The sequence below is a fragment of the Thermobia domestica genome, chromosome 2, assembly GCF_964235325.1.
Source record: "Thermobia domestica chromosome 2, izTheDome1.hap1.1, whole genome shotgun sequence".
Taxonomy (NCBI): Eukaryota; Metazoa; Arthropoda; class Insecta; order Zygentoma; family Lepismatidae; genus Thermobia; species Thermobia domestica.
Window position 1 is genome coordinate 57,327,210 of NC_137455.1, and position 21,676 is coordinate 57,348,885.

At 34.5% G+C, this 21,676-nt stretch overlaps 1 protein-coding gene across 1 annotated transcript in view; it reads right to left on the reverse strand.

The window, feature by feature from the left end:
* The window catches only part of LOC145679020 (fatty acid synthase-like), a 233,877-nt gene that overhangs the window by 60,178 nt on the left and 152,023 nt on the right, over positions 1-21,676 (reverse strand). The window contains 4 exon segments of the mRNA XM_081749621.1: positions 11,468-11,948; positions 12,514-12,761; positions 17,182-17,327; positions 20,251-20,431. Of these exon segments, the coding sequence (XP_081605747.1) occupies positions 11,468-11,948; positions 12,514-12,761; positions 17,182-17,327; positions 20,251-20,431 (1,056 nt within the window).

A 21,676-nucleotide genomic window follows, 5' to 3' on the forward strand; every position in this document is an offset into this window, starting at 1 on the left:
AAAATATGTGGCATCATTTTCACAAATTGTGACTTCTAGCAAAAAAGTTGCCGGTATATCGTCTGATCTACCGCAAACTTAGTCATAGACCCAACCTCACTAAATTTAAAATGAGACCTAGAATACCTTCCTTTATTGTATCTAACATGAGTCGAGATATTCTTCTGCACATAAAAGCAGGAGCTACATTTGCTACAAATCTTCTTCCTTCACCTTCAATGTCCGAATTAGACTGATTCTTCAGTGATAGGTACTTATACTATCTAATGACGATCTTCACGTTGTTGAGTTTCGGGTGTTTGAGCTGGTAAATCTGGTACAATAACCACTGGTACAATAAATCTGGTATAATGATTACTATTCTGCGTTTCAAGTTTTTTTCTCAGTTCAAGTTAGTTGTACTTGAAGTTCCGCTTGCAGCTTCATAATTTAAATCGAATTATCATTATTAATTTTACCATGTTGACTGCACTTAGCATTGCCTCAAAAGTTTGAAGTATAAACTCTATTTTGGAATCCGTTCCTTCTAATCTGGTATTTACTTGCTCAATTCGAGTATCCACATAATTTGTTACTTGCTGAGTTATTTGTTCGTTACAAGTATCCACATGATCTGTTACTTTATGAGTTGTTTGTGATCTCGTTAGACCTAGCTCCCAAAAAATAACACCCAAAATAGATATGGATTCTGCTGAAATATTAATTTCTTCAATGCGATTACCAGCATTGTCACAATTACTTCGCATATCCACCTTAATAGATCAGTTTACCTCCTTGCTTCGCAAAATATCATATACAGTATTTGCAATAACAAACGTAAGACTATTACACACACACACATATATATATATATATATATATCCTAACTTCGTTTTTGATGTAATAAATGATCACTTTAGCGTTATTCAATACTTATCTGTTCAAAATGACAACTCAATACGATATATGTGAATTTATGTACTTTTGCCTAAATACTTCATCATTTACCTTCGTAATTTTTGACAAAGTGTCTTCTTTTTACACGAATAACATTGACAAGAGCGTATCCTTTATGTTCTAAACTAACTGTATAAAGCATAGATATTTATGCCTGCCTCAAATTAAATAACATAAATAAGCAGATCTTCCCATAAAAGAAAGTGATATCATGCACTACGGATCACTGTCTATAATAACATGTAGATGCTGTTCCATAAACAATGATCGCACTCTTTATTGCTGTTTTGAGGCAAACATTTACTAGGTCCAACTTCGGGTATCTTCGGAAAAAATGTAAACCGGGTCCGAATCCTCCAAGCCAATCTTTGCAATCGGAAAAAGTTGTGCAGATAAGTTTTTCTTATTTTAATTATAATAAGACTTATTACTAAGTGTAGAAAGAAAGTAAGATTGATTGCAATACTGAACTATAAAATATTTCGAAACCATGTATTACTGTCAACTCATGCTTCTTTGTCATTTAGCTTTCCATACGTAGAAAAACATTTAATTATGTAAAGAAACCTAAAGAGGATCCATGTAAAGGATCTTAGAGAATTATCCATTGTTTTCTGGGCCGTTGAGATGAATAGTGAGATGTCATCGTCTGTATTTGTATTTTATTATTTCAAAGGTACCCCGTATCGACGTAAAAACATTTGCCTTAATTTCCTCCGAAGGGTCCAGGAGGGGTGCAACTCAAAATTTGAAAATAGCAAAGGGAATCAATTAGTATATCATTTAAAAGTATTGCTAAAATTTGAAAAGGATAGTAAAAGTCTCGAGTCTCTATGCTAAACTTGTGCAAATTAGCGAGCGTTCAAGATGGTAATAAATCCTTCATTGGAAATTACATTGCCACCTCTAGAAATGTGAAATCGTGAAACCGATATCAGAAGAGGTAAACACTTGTCTTACGATTGCAAAAGTATAATACACGAAGGTAAAACAAAAAGTGCTCCATTGTAGGTTTATTGCATCACTAATATTAAATTCTACGTTCCACGCTTGTGCCTTTGGGCAAAAGGAAAGGCTGATTGTAAACTATGAAATGGTAGAATACTGAAATAGAAGGAATGCTGGGGCATCAACCATGCTGGGGCTAACCCTTACGTAGCCAAATGCTTGAAAAAGGTAAATTCAAAACAAACAAAAAAAAACTGTGGATATTGTCAAAATCTATGCCGAACTGTCAATTCTACTGGTAAAGAAAACTCATCTTGCCCAACATTCCTTCCACTTCTACATTCTACAATTAATTTCATAAATTATAATCACCTATCCCTTAGCCTAAAGGACACAAGCGTGGAACGTAGTATTTATCATTAGTGATGTATTAAAACTACACGGGGGCATTTTTTATTCTATCTCGGTGCATTATACTTTGCAATGATAAGAAAAGTATTTACATCTTCTGATTTCGGATTTACAGTTTCACATTGAGAGAGGTGGCCACGGAGTTTTCAATGAAGAATTTATTACCATCTTGAACGCTCGCTATTTTGCTCAAGCTTAGCACAGACTTGAGACTCTTAAAATATTATTTCTTTTAAATACTTTTAAATGAGTTACTACTTAATTCCCCTGTTATTTTCAAATTTTGAGTTGGACCCCTTCTGGGTCCGTCCGGGCGGCCCTCGTGTAAATGTTTTACCTCGACACGGGGCACTTTGAAAAGATTAAATACGTCTTTTCCGGTTTCGACAACTGTTCCACCGTTTCAGACTTTTAGGGCTTCCAACGGACTGCACGGATACCATGCCGTAAACGTCAATGGACCATCGATGTGCAACGAACGACCTGTCGCCAAACATTGACCGCCCGCAGTAACGATCTGCGATGTCTCCACTTTCGTTTTGAAAATTATAACACCAGCGGCAGAGACACAACGAAACGCCAACGGACCACAAAATTACTTCCCCAAAATACGTTAAATCGCCTATATGCGTGATTTGTTTATATTTACGTGAGTCAAAAAACACTCAAGAAATACTCCGGGATGGCCGTTACGATTACCACCATCAACGTTACGATTACTAAGTGCGTGTTCTTCTGACTTTGCCACGGAAACGATGATAAAATGCCCACTTGTTGAAGGATAAATCATTTAGGTACCCAATCAGACAAAACCTTATATCCCGAGTTCTGAGGTGGTATCGTGAACCGTTTCAGATTTATTGCTTTCTGGTTGGGTACTATCTATGTGCAAAATTTAAGCATACTCGCCGACGTGCACATTGGGAGCCTATCCTCTTTAGTACAATATTAATCAGAGATGGTCTGGTCAATGAAAACTTGATCCACGACCCACCGTGACCCACTATGATCCACCACCCAAATGACCCATTGACCCTCTATGACACGCCACCCATCGTGACCCACTCTGACCCACTACGTACTATGAACCACTCTGAAACATTATGACCAACTCCGGCCCACCAAAATTCATCGTCATTAACTATGACCCGTGATCTACGTCCTCGTATCCATTTAATAAAAATGTTACACTTGTAATAAAACAAAACTGTGAAATTAACACCTATCGGGGTTTCTATTTCTACGATCAATCGCTCAAGCACCGCTCTGTTATAATACCAGTGGATCTGATCTTTACGATATACAATGGTAAAATGTTTGTCATCTTCCTAATTACGATGAGTTTAAATTTATCATATGTAATTATTTCTTTGCTGGCTTACAGATACATTTCAGTAGAAAATAGGATGAAATTTTAAAGTCTCAAATCAAGCTAAAGTAGAGCAACGTAGAAAAACTAGTTTTCAATATAATTAAGCACTAATTTAAAATGTCCCCGTACTAATTTAAAATGTCCCTGTAATTAGGGTCTGAGCATTCAGTTCAAATTTTATGGCCATATTTCTCACAACTTTATGGCTTGATTGCCTAATGTTCTGAACGCTCCATATATTAAACACAAGCTTCAGCAATTATTATAATAGAAAGCAGTGGGTATAAAATGCGAAGAACTGTAGTTTTGTTTCTCAATTTGTTTCTCATCTAATATCAATCGTTTTCTATTATTTTCACAAATCAACCCACTACCTATTTCCAATATCTAGAAAATGCTTTCCCTCCATCATAAAAGAAAATTTTAAAAAAATACCAGAACATGTTCTGCTTATTTTTAATAGAGTTATTTACTGAAAGTTAGTTCTCTAAGTTGAACGGCTTGTGAGATATTCAGTTTTTTGCAAACAATTCGGACCCCCCACTTCTCCATAAGGGTATGTATCATAATAAAAGAGATACGCGTATGACAAATTGCTAGTTGGGATTGGGGCCTAACTATATACCAAACGTGATTTCATTTGACTTTGCTGATTGACCATGATGATCACACAGACACAGTTACTTTCAATTTTTTATATAATAATTTCTATATTAAGGTGATTGAATTTTTCTAGTAGTTAGCTCCTCTAAAAGCTCACAGGCTTCATCTCAAATTCAACTCATATTGCTATTGTTACTATTACAATTGCAATTTGAAAATCCAGAAGTGTCTGAACTTTTTTCATTAGAAACAAATGAAAAAAAATGAAGATCTTGAAAGTAAAACGTAGATACATTCATCAGTGTTCACAAGATGCTGTTCATAATGCACTGAACAGAATGGATCGGTGGGTCAGTGTAAGCCACGGTGAGTGGTGTTTTGCAATAGGTCACGTTCTTTTGACCCACACTCCATTAACCCTCTTACAAATCTTGACCCACGATCCACTAACCCACTCAAAAATCTTGGCCCATTTCACTCATTGACCAACCGACCGAATGACCCACTCCATCTCTGATTGTAACATGTCTTATTTCATTTAAAAGACGAAACGTACATCCACACATTTTTTTCGATTGCGAAGGTTGGCTTGATAATATAGGCCTACTAGTTGAGCTGGTCATTTCTTCTCACGATGAGAAATTGATATGATTAAAAAACCCATCTTGAAGTGTATACAAAATATATTCTACAGTTATTAGAAATGCTTTCTCGACCCCGAAAACTATGAATTCAACAAATATTTGTTTTTTTTTAATTTTATTTGTCATATCCCCCAGCCACTCATCCTGTGAGGATCAGGACGAATTTGGATGTAAACGTCATTGGGGCATCGCTATTCAATCAACGACCGAGAAACTTATGGAAAACACACTAAGATTTGTAGTTTCACATTATTTTTACCATACCATATTTACAAATTCCATCACTTGAGATATCATACTACCACAATATTTTCTTCCTAGATTGAAAGTAATATATCTCCAGCGTTTGGTAAAGGTTGCTCCTGACATTCCGGAGTTACATTGGAATATACATTTCTACAGAAACATTAAAATATTCAGAGCTGTACGAGCAACGCTCTGTAAATTCAAAATCCAGCTCATATGTTCGCTCAGAAGTGTTACTATTTATATCGGTGATGCCGAAACTATGGACTCTACACTAGTATCAGACGTTTTGAATCATTATATATGTTACTCCCTTTGACTATATTTATTAGATGTGCTAGGGGATCTTACCCCTACTGGAAGTTGAACTTAAAGGTCATCGGAACTGCTCCCAATGAACTTGGGGACCCAGAAAGCTATGGATTTGACACTAACGTCGGTTATTTTCAATTACTTTTACATGTCACAATTTCACATATTCTTTCAGGGTGCTAATGGGGGCTTACCTTACATGGCATCTTGAGTGCCACTCTTTATCTAAGCGTAAATTATGGATTCGACAGTAACGCCAGTCTTTTTTTATCATTTTGAAGTCAGCCCCTTTCATTCCTCCTAGGAGAGCAAACGGATATTACTACCGCTAGGACTGAATTTGGTCTTAAATAACAATAAAACTTTTACCAATTAATTTATGGACCAGTGCTGCATTTAGAAACTCGGTGTCCCTACGCACTTTTGCTCTTAGCGCCCCCAATAATTACATATTTCTCCTCCTCTTCATCCCTAACGTGAAAATACAACTTAAGTCAATTATGCTTAACTAGTGATTTAACAATTTATTACACTTAAATACCACTCACTAGATGCTACAACTAAAACTACGTAACAAAAAATAACAAATGGGGAATATGTTCTGAATTATTTTTAGATTTCTTACACTATCATTAAACATATTAGAATAGTAAAAGAGGATTGTTCAAGAAACAGAGTATTTGTTATTGATTATTTTACTTCTTCATACGAAAAAGTATGAAATTTATTTATTTCCGTTTTATTTAATTTTTAAACTTTGCGCTCTTCAAACATGTTGCTCTCTAGGCACGGGCCTAGTTAGACTTATGGGAAATGCGACACTGTTAGCGATGCTGAAAACTTACGATTCGACTTTAATATAGGCTGATTTCGATATTTTTACGTTCCTACGTAACCACCCTGGGTGCTAATGGGAGATTAATTGGACTTAAGAAGAATTGAAAGTAGAACTATTTATCTAAGCAACCACGAAACTATGGATTCGATACTAATATCGATCCTTTCTAGTATTTCTGATATGTATCCTGACAGAACTCCAAACAGTAAAAAGTATGATTAAAATTGCTCTAGACATATCAGAATTAAGTTGAAACACACACTTACATCCACTTTTATATATTTATAAATACAGATAAGATAGCGAGCGAAAGGGAGAGAGAGAGAGAGCGACCCAAGGCATCAGCACTTCCATATCACAAAAGCATCCATGTAAAGACTTTCCGTTGTGGCATGCTTCATAAGGAAAATTCCATTCTGCTCATGTGACCTTTTGGGTTCAGGAATTTGTTGCGAGCGTTTAGACTTTGGATACTCTGTTTATACCTTCTCTTTATGCTACGTATAATTTTTCAAGAATATAAATGACATGCTGTAATAAGAGTGATGAGAAATTACCTCTATATGATAAATAACAGTAAATAAATACACTGTTATTACTATTATTACTTATTACTATTATACAATTCTTTAAGTTGTATTTAACATTCACATATATAATACCGACGTACTGCGAACACCTATCTGAGACGTTATATTTAAAACATAATAATTACTTATGTTCTGCAATGATTACATGAATATATGTACAACTGTTGTATTTTAATGTAATTAATTCTATACAATTTTTATGCATTGCAGAAAATAAAATTTCATAGGAGAAAAAGGAGAATTGAGCCAGATGGGAATCTAACCCATGACCTTATGATTTGAAATCTAACGGTTTACCACTGAAATAATACGAAGGCACTGCTGCTATCATCTAACGAAATATAACACGATTTCAAGACAATTACATTTATATCCATTTCAAACACTGTTTTTGTTCTACTTTGTACTTTATTTTACAACGCAGGCAATAGTTATGTTAGAATTTGTTTCCTCCGTTCCTCTTTTGCATATGGAAAGTTTCTTTTACATATCTAAGTGTTCTTTTACGTGAGGAAAGTTAAATGACAAACAAGCATGTGCTGACATTAATACAAGGTTTTTAAATATTATATAATTAAGTATTTCAATCAATGTTGCTTTTTTTCTACACTCGGTAACGAATCTTATTATATTTAAAAGAAGAAAAACACATCTGCACATTTTTTCCGATTGCAAAGGTTGGCTTGGAAGTTCGAACCTGGTTTACTTTTTTCCAAAAATACCCGAAGTTGAACTTGGAATTTTTTGCCTCAAATCAGCAATAAAGAGTGGATCATTCTTTATGGAATAGCATGCACATATTATCATTGTACCATCAACATACAAAATAACAATCTTTCCAAAAAAGAAAAGGCGTCACCTACGGCCCTCTCATCTTACTGATAGGAATGAAAAACAGTTAAAAATCTAAGAAATTTATTAAAACACAACAATAAAAGGAGTCAAGAAGTATTTAAAGGAATAATCGCATCTGGGGTTTAGTTTTAATCATTTGGATTAGTTCAGTGTACACTCCGCATCAAAAATTGAGACAGCTAGTGCCGTGCAGTAGGTCCAAACAATATACACCTTTTATCCCATAATCATGTCTGGTAAAGACACCCCTCCCTCTCCTCCTTTCCCTCTTCGATACTAAAATCAGCTAATAATATGAGCACAATTCTAATTTCAAAATATACATATCTTAGTATCCATAAATTGAAAGAATAAAAATGAGACGAAACAAGATTCATAAGTTTATGTAGGGAGAAACTTAAACACACACTCGATTAAAAATTGAAATAAATGGATATCTGTTAGACAGAGGTACAGAAGAAGACAGATAAAGAGAAAAAAGGAGAGAAGAAGAAAAAGAAAAGGGAGCACAGATAAAAAATTGAATTTAAACATAGTAAGAAAACACCCTAGTTCTTTTTTCAGAAATCCAACAGTAATATAGAAGTAACGTATGTTATTTTACATTTTTTCAGCAATATTCGAATATATAGAGGATGCTTGCAAAATTCATTAAGTCACTTTCAAAATGAACAAAAAAACTTAGTGATCCAATTAAATACTCAATTTCCATCGGTGTAGAATTCCGAGATACATCTAGTATCATACCAAAAGTTTAACACATACGCTCCTTCTCCGCGTGGTTCGGTTGCAAATTCGGTAGTGCTCATTAAACCTACTGATACGAAATACGTTATAATAAACCTAGTAGGTAGCGTAGATCATACTTTCCATTCCAAACTACTAATGTAAACCAAAAAAGTAATAAATGCTATTTTACTGCTAAATGTCTATCAGAAAGAGTCTATATTAATAGTCCAAATTGTACCTTATTGAAAAGTTACAAATGTTGAAAAGAAAAATGTGTTATATATGTAACAAATCTTACCTATTTTGCATTTCATACGTGGATACAGCAAATTGAATTATAAGTTAGAAACGACAAACTAATATAAATAAAATCTTCCCTTCATAAAACAAAAACGAAGCCATTTCCTGGCGATTTCTGAACTTTTATCTGTTCCGAACACCCACTCTGAATTTCACGTATTGCGGATATAACGTTGTAACTCGTAATGATAGAATAAACACGCCAGAGCTGAAACGAGTCATCGCGTCAGTGATGTGATATGGGTTAGCTTATGGACCACCACTGGGTCGAGCATTCGAATCCGTAGTGACCCGGTGATTGAATTGAGACTCGATAACCCGCAGCAAAAAAAAAAAGATATTTTACTGATTTCCTTGACATAAAATATATGTGTGTGTCTGTGTGTGTGTGTGCGAGAGAGAGAGAGAGAAGGAGAAAAAGTGGAAAGACGTGATAAGGAAACGTCAAGATGGAAAGATAGATAGATAGAGAGAGATATATCAATGTAAATATGAAAACTACTTATCATAACACTATATAATGAAGCGCGCACACACACACACACACTGTATTTACTCGGATTCTCGCCAGTAATGCTTTGTAACTTCTCCAACCGCAGATAAATATTTGTTGGCAGCGAATATTTTATGGGAAAAATATAGTACCAGATCGGGATTCAAACCGAGATTTACCGCTTGGAACTCTAGCATGATACCAATACTCTACCCGAAACTTGTTTAACGAATACTATAGTGTTTCTAAGAACAATAACATGAAAAGTGGATACTACACATCAATTAAGTGTTTCGAATTGTTCTAGTAGTCCCCATAGTTATTATTTGCCCTTTCCCAACCAACAATTGTAAATTGTCTATATCATGATAGAAATGCTGTTTCCACATTCTTACGGATTGCTCGTTTAACATGAGAAGTCCCTATTCGATACTTCACGATAACTTTGTGAAAAAAAAAACAATTCGCTTAAACAGGATTTAAACCTACATTTTGAAGCTATATTGCTCGTAACTCGAGTGCATTACCCCTACACTATCCGGTCAACTAAAACTATAACCCAAATCTTACTGGGTTCAATTCTGATCTTTGGAAGAAACCGGCTTCTTCCTGTAAAGTTGTTTACACCAAAGTGCATACCAAAATTCATTTATTCGACAACCTGGAGACAAATTAGTGCCCAGTAATATACGATCCAGAAAATATTACAGAAGTAATATCATATTATGCAGTAATTTCGCCACGCAAGTTCAAAACTACACTTATAATAATAATAATAATAATAATAATAATAATAATAATAATAATAATAATAATAATAATAATAATAATAATAAATGTTCGTTTTCATTGTATAGTTGTCATTTCAGCGAATAATATAAATATGCTACTATACTTGCGACACCGCACAGATACGTTACACAGAGACAATCTAGCGAACATTGTTTGAAGATTAAGCAGTTGTCCCATTTATTCTTCTAAAAAAGCCACACACGTGGATTTTATCTATTATAAAGTTCATACGGCATGAGAAGGGATCGATCTATTTATTCATAAAAGTCGGAAGCAGTATTACACATGTTATTGTGGAATAAGCTTGTGTGCAGGGTTAAAAATATTTAGTTACGTCTTCGTGCGCGTGGACATGGGTCAAGTCCGTCGGAGACTATAGAACGCAGTAATTCTTAATGTACATTAGCTAAAATTGTAAGTCCTGTCATTAAAAGCTCAGCTGTTCGTTTTAGTCATTCTTAGTATTATTATTAATAATGTTTAGTACCAGTTATAGTTTCTTTTTACTTTGCGTACTGTTTTTATTCTTTTGTTTCTTATAAAAATATACCCAAGTTAATAGCATTATAATTACTCTTATAAATGTAAACTCCGTTTACAGTTGACAACAAAAATTGAACGTTCCGAAACAACTGGAAAAACTAAAAAACGAAAGTGGAAGTATTGGAGTTCGAAGCCATACGTAGGCAGTACTTTTATATGTTTTATCATATGACCCAAAATTGTGAGAGTTATTGTTTCAAAATTGTCAAGCAGCCTGCATTTTGAAACAGTATAACGGATCGGATTCGATATTTGTAATATGAATGAACTGACCAAAGTTTGCTTTAATCCATTCGTTTTAGGGAATTACTGTAATACTTTATTATATAGGGAATTACTATTATATACAAGAAATGGATTCTATTATTATAAAAATAGATGGATATCGAGAGATCTCCACAAGAGGTATACTAAAAACCCACACAAGCTTCTTACAAACCAGAAAGTATATGGGGGTCTCTGGTAACAGGATGTAAATAAAATGTAGATCGCAATAAGAATTAGGTTGAGAACCACTAACATACAGAATTGCTTTTAATAATATTCTGGAAAAGAAATTTGATACCAGTTTGGTTACCTTTTGTGGCTTTAGGCTCAAAAAGCATTGCTCCAATCATTTTAATTTTTGCAGTATCTGCAAAGGTTAAAGAGAAAAGCGGAAGAAAATACCCTCTCGGAGTTTCCACTGCAATCTTCTGCAATGAAAAATACGATATGCAGAGAATATATACAACAATAGCGGCCTTTTCTTAAATTTATATGGGTAAAACTTTGGACCAAACACACCTGCTTGAAAACAGTATATAGCGAAACGTTTGTTATTATAGCACTATCCTCATTAGAAAAGAATCTTACCCAAAACATCTGCCAATGCTTGAATGGGATCATGCACATCACTTTTACTTGATACGGATTTCTTGCAAACAACCATACTGGATACAACTGGGTGCTGTTGCTTCATGAACGTGTCAAGAACTTGTAGACATGACGATATACGTTGAGGTGAAGTTCCTCCGATTGCAACTTCTTTATCTCCCAGCATTTCAGCAACAACTCCCACATCTCCTATAGCTCCCCACTGAATAGCAAGACCTGGGAGTCCTTCCTGTCGACGCTGCTCACAAATTCTCTCCATCACAGAGTTCGCCAGTCCATAGTTACTCTGTCCAGGGTTTCCACGGCCACAACTCATGCTCGAGAATACTACAAAGTTTTGCAACTGCGGACATAGTTTCCTTGAAATTATATCTAAGCATTTTGTAGCGGAAGCCTTTGGAAGGTACGTGCCTTTGAATTTTTCTTCACATTGGTTTTCTAATATGGAATCATTTAAAACCTACAATGAATAATGTAATATATGAAAATAGAACGTGATAAATAGATTATAAAACATTAAGTACTAAAACACTAGTATGCAGACTACAATTCTCATGAAATGAAGTGAAATTTCTAGTTTCACGCAATTGTAAGAGGACAATGATTATAATAATGAACTGTGGAATCAAAACGTAGGAAGCAATAAGAAAACCCCGAGAAAACCCTCATACACGGTGTTTGTCCACAAAAAGTTCACTTAGCGAAAACCAGAATCCCATAAGAAACTGCATGCACAAAAGGTGAGTACTCTACCACTGAAGCATCACAGAATCTTAACACATTTCTAATGGTCTTAAGGAAGACATAATTAAAGATGTCAATCACAAATTCATTACCGAACTTCATTACAGTATTGTTTTGTTTAATCCATTTATTTACAAATCAAACTCTTTAAATCTAATGAACAATTATCTCTAATTAAATTCAGCTCGCACTTTAATTGAAAACAAGATTATGTAAAAATCAAAATATAGTAAACTTAAAAATTTCATTGTTTAAAAACATTAGTTCTTTTCTGTACTTACCAGAGCCAAGTTGAATATCGATCCAACAGGACCAAGCTGATTACTTTCGTTTATTAATTTCGTTGCACCCTCCATTGTTGTAACGTCATATGTAGACACTTTAACATCGACTCCAGTTTCTTGCATCCTCTTCAAACATATCGCTTGATAACCGTTTCTGACACCTGTTCGTGAGGTCAGTACTATTTTCTTGGCACCTCTTATCATCAACCAATCAGCCAGTTCCAAACCAAAACCTCCCAAACCGCCTATAGACATAAAGTAGTTTTTGTTTGTTATTATATTTAAAAGAAATGTAACTTTTTAAGATAATGAATGGTAAATCTTCTGATTATCATAAACAAATTAAGACGCATCTGATATGTTTATGCAGACGACAATATTGTAACTTAGTTTACAACTGCCTGATAATGTTGTTATAGTTGATGCATTTAAGTGAAATTTCCTACATGTACATTAAAATTTTGAAGGAAACAAAAATGATTAGCTGAACCTAAATTAAATTTGTGTGTAGCATTATGTACATTCTTCGTTGTTGCGTTCGATATGTAAAACTATTTAACATGGGGCCAGCCACTTAACCAGGTGGTTGCTAATTTAACTGTCCTATATAAAAGATATAAGGTACGAGCCACCGCACAGTGTGATATTTTGGCAATCTAGGAGGACAAAATTATGATATCAAGAATCTATCACATTAAAGTGACGTAAGGTTCGTTTCTGAGGTATGGTAGTAAAAATGACTGAACCCAATCTATTGAACCTTATATTTAAAAAGAGAGGAGTGGTATCAAACAACTTACGTAGACTCATATTAAATAAAAAAGGAAAAAGATTGTCCACATAAAGAAAAACAACAACAAAGGTTGATTGTAAAAAACAGTAACGACCATTAGTTATTGAATACATGAATTTGGATTCTTCTTCTTCTTTTTATTTTTGCCTCCACTCGTCCTATCTTGGCCAAGTCCTTTTGTCTTATTCATGGCAGACGCAACTGCCCATTGCCAATTTGTTCTATGCTACTTTTTCATTTTATTTCCTTTTTGTCTCCTCTTTTCTTGTTTGAAACCTCAACAGGATGAGGCGAGACTGTTACTTTGGCACAATACCTTATTACTTAAACCATGCCATTTATTTTCTATTTTTTATTAATTTATTATTTATTATTATATTACAAAACAAAAAAGAAAAAAACATAGTTCGTCATGAAGTGGATTCGCAAAATTAACAATAAAAAAGAAACAATTTCCAATGACTGGATCAGAGGTAGTGAGGAGTCCGTGGAGAAGATTATAATTTGTATCAGTTCTTAATGTTTCCCTCGCAAAGAATTCCGTGTGGTGCTTATTTCTGGTCTCTTGTGCTTCCTCCGAGAGCTGGCCAATATTGAGAATACGTGAAGACAGGATATCTTTTCGTGGAATATACTTTATGTACACTGACAGTCATTGGGTACCAAGAATATTATTTCACATACAGTTCACCAACAATGGAACAGAATCCCCCTTTCCTTGGTCAAGGACAGTTCCTCATGGTTTGTTTCATCAATCAGACTCTCCACTTTACGTTTCTTTGACTTTCGACTGCAGTCACTCAAAGGACTTGTGTGTCTTCCAACATGACTTTGGGATGTATTAGGCTGCGATATCATGAGGTCAGAAAATTAACGATTTTCTTCAAGCCAGGTGAATTATTTTGCAAAAAAAAGTATAGCGATGTTCTCATGCTGTCTTCCAATTCACTACAAGTTCGTGACTGAAAGTCCTAATTGTCGCCTTAATAGATGATAAATCATCATCAGATAATGGGAAGCAGCCAACGGATCGCTTAACATGCGTCAGTAAGGCATCAAAATCCCGTCGAACTTGAAAATTCTATACCGATATCTCATATAAAGTGTGATAGGGAATGTATAGTGCCATTGTAACGAAAAATCAATATCCTTTAAGTGCGCAAATAAACTCAATAAGAGTTTTCACTTTTCAAAAGTGAATTCTCAGCAATAATTTATGTACAGTTTAATACTGGAATAATGTGGAATTATATACCTCTAAAGTCGCAATCACACTTAATTGTTTGCATACTTCCACAAAACATAGAAACACTAAATTTCGCATACATGTTCATCATGTGATGGGAGTAACGGGAAAATTCTGATTTCCAGAAAAAAGTAACATTTTCTATGTAAATGAAGTATAGAAATTTTTCGTCGTTTCGAAATACTGGTTTTGATAGTAGTTGCACACATGATAGAAACGTCATATTATGTCAGGCAGTGAAGATAGGATCGTAGAGTCTCTTACAAAAAAGAGCATTAACATTCGTTTTCGTTTGGCAAATCGAGAAAATGTGAAATTTGTAATGGCTGTTGCTGGAACGTCGAAATTTCGAGCTGATGCTTATTCTGATGCGTCGTTTGCGAATCCATGCTTAAACTTGAAAAAATAGTCATCTTCGGTGTAAGAAAATGCTAGGAATGTTTCAAGGGGGCGTCTAATTCTAGACAACTTGTAGATATGGTGGAAAAACGAAATTGCGTTCAAATGTGTAGATTGCAGCGTAAGGGGAAAAATCGGACATGTTGGAAAAGTCATCATCTTCGATTCAATATGCCGGTTCACAAGTTGATAACCATGAAAATTGTAGGTTTTGCTCAGGTAAGAAATTCAAGTTTTTCTATATTATTAAGGATGAAGTCTAGATTAAGTGAAGAAACCAATCATTGCAGAAGTCGCCATCTTGAATCCAAAGTTGCCATGTTGTTGAATTGGCTTGATATGCCTTGTTATGTGCTATGTTAAGAGTAATAGAACAAACATAAATCAACGGATTATCTTGGCTTTTAGGTAACGCGTCTGCTTTCTAACTAGCAGGTCGGGGTTCGTTTCCCAGCAAAATCTTGTTTTGTTTTGTCATTTTTCTTATCACCATTGCTTCGTGTTAGCAAAGTAGTTTCTGTTTGTATTGCACGAACAAAATATTTTCGTTATTACATACGTAGAGGGAAAGAATATATTTATTCGGCAACTGTTGAGATGGTTTGGAGAGGAGGTACTATATTCGTGTGAAGCCTGGAGATGACACAGAAGTCTTTAAATACAAACATATGTAGCTTTGGAGATGGGACATCCCCAGTGTTTCTTTCAGAAACAATGTTCCGAAGGCACATTTGGTATTCCAGTGGGGTACTGTTGATAATATTCTATTTATTTTTGTATTATAAGAGGTATTATTTTGATGTACTCCGAGATATACTCTCAGAGCTCCGGCGGTGCCTGCCCGTCCCTCAAAAAATAATGAAATATGAATAAACAAAATAGAACAAAAAATGTCGGTATTATATATAACAGACAATTGAAATTTGTTAGTCATATAGCTGATTTAGTACAATCAACGAGAAAATCTATAGGTTTTATCTTTGATCAGTGGTCTGATTTTTTAAATGGTTGATCTTATGTTTATTCATATAAGATACTTGTTAGATCCAAACTTGAATTTGGTTCAGTCGTTTGGAACAGTTTGACTAATATACTTTTAACAAAATTGAAGCAGTACAAAAATGCTTTATACGACTACTATGTTATAAAATGGAAAAGGACTACTATTCACACGAGCATGAATATTAGTTTACCTCTTGGGGACTTCAATCTCTATCAAAAAGACGGAAATTTATGGATCAATATTTTATACAAATGGTATTGGATAATAAATGAGGCGCCTAGTATCAAAATCCGCCACATTCATTTCGCTTAGTTTCGAGTAATCTCGCAGAACGTGCAGTGAAGCTCCATGTAGGTATACATGCGTACATGGTTCCATATTTGAACTATTTCCATATTTGAAATATTAAGTTTTTAAACAAAATTCTGTTTCCATAGAATTCCTTTAATTCAAAGATATAACAAGCGATAATAACTCAATTTCGGTAACAAAAATGGATTTGTCGGCTTTTGGTATTAGGCGCCTCAAATTGACTAGCGATTACTGCTTGGAAAATATCGGAAAAAGAGTGCCGAATTATAGTGTAAGAAGTAAGTCGACACTAGTAGCACTAAATTCAAAACGAGAAATATTGAGAAAAGTGGCAATGTCTTATAAAAATTTAAAACGAACGTATGTTGGGAGAAACTATAGAGCAATTTTTACAAAATTAAACTACTTTATGACAAACGACTTGATTTTATTGTTACTATATATCTTCCGAATATCTTTAGATTTTAATATTTTATTTAAAGAACCAATAATTTATGTGAAAATATGACAATAAATAACCAGGACCGGTTTGCATACCGGATTGTAATTTTAAGCAAAGTTGACCCAATCTTCAAACGATAGTTAAATGAAGCCTGAATTTCTATAGTTCTGTAAATAGTATTTTATGTTATTCACTGTGTCTGTTTTAATCTTGTTTATAATCATCATGAATCTTGTAATTTGAATAAATTAATCTTTTGACAACTGTCTTAATCTGTGAAACATTTACTCCATACTACAAATTCTCTGGTCTGTTTGAAATAATTGTGTTATGACTTTAACATTGTACTGTATTTTTTCCAATGAACTGTTCACAGCACTGAAAATAAAGTTATTATTACTATTATTATTATTATTTATAATATTGTTACAACATAACGAAACAATTCAACGGAATAATTAAATACTTACCTATAATTATATGTGACTGGTTTGGATCACAGTAGAATCGTGGTACAGCTTCAATAGTTCTAGAAACTGGTGAGCAAACTTTAACAAATTCCTCGTCTCGTATCTTCAGTATTACTTTACCAATATGCTTTCCTGATGCCATAAATCTTCAAAAGACAGAGCAACAATAACTAATAATTGTGTAACGAAATACATATAGTAATTAAATTTATAACTGGAGAACATCTCAGTGCGTCACGCTAATTCTTAATGATGAACAGCAATATATGTCGCAACCTACGTTATCATCCACCTAAAGCTAATAAATGTCCCTAACGTGAAGCGAATCTGTCAATCTAAAACTATATTGACAATTTAACAGCTGTAGTGTTAGAACTTGTTTATTTCTTTACTTATTCATGTACTATATACCCATATTTCTGGGTGTGAAAGTAGAAAGGAAGGAAGCAGCCTTGAACCTGTATGTTACGTATCATCCCACCATTTACGTAGTGTGAATGAGGGCAATTTAGGAAGGTCTTACTAAGGAAAACTTGCCTTAAAATACCCCATACCGTAAACGTCGCCACCTAGTGACCCACTTGCCGGTAAATGTAGATAGTCGATCTGGCGACGCATCGAAAGATTGCCGCTAGTGTGTCACTGTCGGCAAGGTTTCGTCGGGACGAAACATATATCTAAAGTCAAGGTGTTGAAGTCTATTATATATTATTTTTTCCTGACGAATTCTTCTTAAAGTGAGCTTCGTAGGTCAAGAGTATACTCTGCCTCTACACCACGAAGTGAAAAATCTTGAGATGAGTTCGTATAACTGCATGGATTTAGATAGCAACTGTCGCCGATCATTAGAAAGTGAATATGGCAAAACTATAAAATAAAGTAAATAAATGCGTGTCATATTTGTTAACATTACGTGGCGAACGTATTTTATCTGATCCCAAACAGTTATCGTCAAATATACACGGTTAAAGGAGCACTGATTGATCAAATTAAAAAGACCTCAACGATTTATCCCTCTAGAAGCGAAGTTTTCTTCGTTCACTCCATGGCGAAGTCGGAAGAACACGCGCCTAATAATCATAAGGTTGGTGGTTCGCGCCAACTCCGAGGTACTTTTTTTTTAGTTTTTTAGACTCAGCGTTATGTAAACAAATCACATATATAGGCGACATAACATATTTTGGCGGAGTAACTTTGTTTCGTCACGTCTCTGCCGCTGGTGGTATAATTTTCAAAACGGAAGTGGGACCACCGCGGATCTTCACTGCGGGCAGCATATTTTATTGGCGAGATGTCGCTAGTCGCCTATTGGTTGTCCACCCACGCTTACGGCATGGAGTAGCTGCTACCTTATCGATCAATTGTCCCTATCGGAAATCGAACCCGGGACCGGCCGAAAGGGAAGATGTTAACGACTACGCTACACGGGCCCACAATTTAATTATTTAAAAATAGGATAAGAGTCCTAATCATGTTTCTATTACAGCATTTATATATATGTTGCTACAGTAATATAGAACGATGATTTAATTGCAACTTAAAGCAGTGATGATTTCAAATTTTCCTCGGGAATAGGGATTTGAATAAACGACGAGGGGAGTGAAAGTAGTTCTGCGAAAATACCGGATTCCGAAGTCGATGAGAATCGGGCAAATTTCCCTGAAGAAAATGTTCGTTCTGTGTAACACTTAAAATTATGACTAACTTAAACTATTTTTCAACTTAATTATTAATATTTCAAAGTATACAGTGATGATATTGAACATAAACTATTTCATTGTTTGCTGTTTACTATTATGACTCAGCTGTAACCATATTTAATTGTGAATATTAAGATTTATGAAATCGCATGTTGGTTGATAGACAGACTATGAAAAAATATATAAATACATTTGTTAATAGTAACGAGAACACAATCGTGAGGCGAATATTCGGACCCAAATTACAAATTAACTGATATAGTATTAGCTCAACACTGATTTTTGAGTTGAAATGCAGTAGACTTAGTAGTGATATCCAAGCTGAAGAAAAATTTATTAAGTTATGAGTCATAAATCCGTTACCATAACATGCTCTAAATCTACCTACCAGCTACACGTAATATCTGCAAGGTTCGTTTATCTACGATAGGAAGTGTCAAGTCATTACTTAGAACACAAGGTGTAAGAAAAAGTTAAGCAAACTGTTTGTGGCTTTAACATGGAAAAGGGTTATATTGTATGACATAAACAATGACTAAAAGTCGATAAGAAAAACTTGTCTTGACGTTCTGGATTCTGAAATATAAATGAAATAAATTTATTATTTTAAAAAAATTGCAATGATTCAGCAAATGAACAGTATCTATAATAGACCGCCACTATAAGAAATATTATCATCACCAGTAAATATATATATATACACCCACGAAGAGAATATTATATCGTCTGGCGCTGTAGCATCAGAAAATTGAGGCATAATTTATTATGCTTCCTTTAATACGCAGTAAATAGTCAGATACATAAAAATAAAATTCTTTCCAATATCTCCCCAAACAATTACTGTATTTCCGGACTTACAGTATGTCTTTTAGTTCTACCTCAACTTTAGATATGACATCACTTACTTAAAATACATTTGTCTACTCAAATGGGGTAATTCGCTTTCTTCTAGTTCTAGTAATTGCGATAAGCCCGAGGGTTACGAAAAGAAAAATTATATTCAGCATCATTCTTTTCTTTCTCTTTCTGATAACAAACACTTTACTAACTCTTTATTTTATTTGCACCCTGAATTAATCAGCATATGTGGTCCAGCAATCATCAGTAAATGTCTAAAACTCTTTACCTGTCAATTGTTGAACATACAACACGAATGTTCATCAAGTTAACGGCACTTAAACGCCTGTTATATAAAGCACATTCTGCTGAACCACAGATTAAATGGGTAGATATTGGTTACAGTATACAAAATATATATTACACTGAAGTAATTACCTGAGAAACATAATGTTTTCTGATATTACAAGCAGGAATTTCCAATTTCGAATGGTATTATGTACAGTTTATCCAGCTTATCCATATTACCTACCTGAAGGCTTCTTCTGCTTGTTCTGCGGGGAACACATTAGTATTCAAAGGTTGTACTGCACCCGATTTTATTCCCTCTGCAACCAACCTAAATATCTTACTTTGAACTGGCGTTGATTCGTTCATAAGTACATCCAACATGACGCCATGGAAAGAACAGTCCTTTGCAAAGAAGTTCATGCCTAAGGAAAAAAACATTGCACTAAGTGTAGTTCAAACTTACGTACATATTAGAAACAGCATAATCTATTCAACAAATCTAATGAAAGCTGTTCACTAGGACATTTAATACAAGCCTAAAGAAATAAATCACTAAACTTTTTATAGCAAAAACATGCATTTGACTGATTAATGATGGTGCTTAATGGAAAGGTCAACACAGAAAATTTTTGGCTCCGTCAAGAAATGGCTAAACGAAGACACATCAGGTTCAAAGAAGGATCCAGAAAACAAGAGAATAAGAAATAATGGTTTTAGAAAAAATAATAAAAGAAAAAATAATCCTATTGAAAACGAGTGAAAGACATATAAGCTCGTTTAAATAATATAATAAAATAAATGGAACATAAAAATTAAAACTGTTGTCGTGAACAAACTAAATGAAAAATAAACAGAAGGCTGTGTAATTGAAAAATTAGAAACAACAATATACTACCATATGTAACAACTAAAGGGAAAAGAAGTATTAGACAACTATTTCAATCATAAGTACAGAAACATAAAGACGATATATAAAGAGCTCGATATCTACGAGAAACTGAGTGCATTTTATATTAGGCATCATCAATATGCAGTGGAATAAAGCAGACTGCACAATACAGACGATTGACGCCGGACACTAAGATGAGAATCTGTGAAATGAGAGCTTCGGATACGAAAACGGGCCACGAAGCTGGAAGACGTGACAACGGGCAAGATGACTTGGATTGATTCTATTCTGTGTAGCAGTGAAAATGCATTTGCTCATCAAAATAGCTAACAGTTCAGCGGTTAGAATAAAGTATTCCAGTCCATTTCATATCAACGCAGTATTTGTGGCTGCTGCGCCTCATGCTCTTTTCCTGAATGCCAATATGTCCTTAGGCCCAACATACAATAATGACAACACTTCTATTATGCAATGGAACTGGTGGCATCGTACAAGACTATCTTTTGTACAAGCTCGTATTTTCTAAAGTAATTATTCCTGCTTTCTAGAACGCTCTGACCATTGCACATAAGTACACGAAGTATTGAAAGCTGGGACGCATAGTCGAAGACAAGCCTTATCTCTGTTAGTTTAGCAGTGAACACTAAATACAGGCGATGGAGGCTAAATTCATAGCTGTCTTTATCCGTGACGAAAGCATACAACCATCTGTATAAAATAAATTATGATCAAAGTAGTGTTCTGCCAATGCTCGGAACTATGTTTGGAGTGTGATACG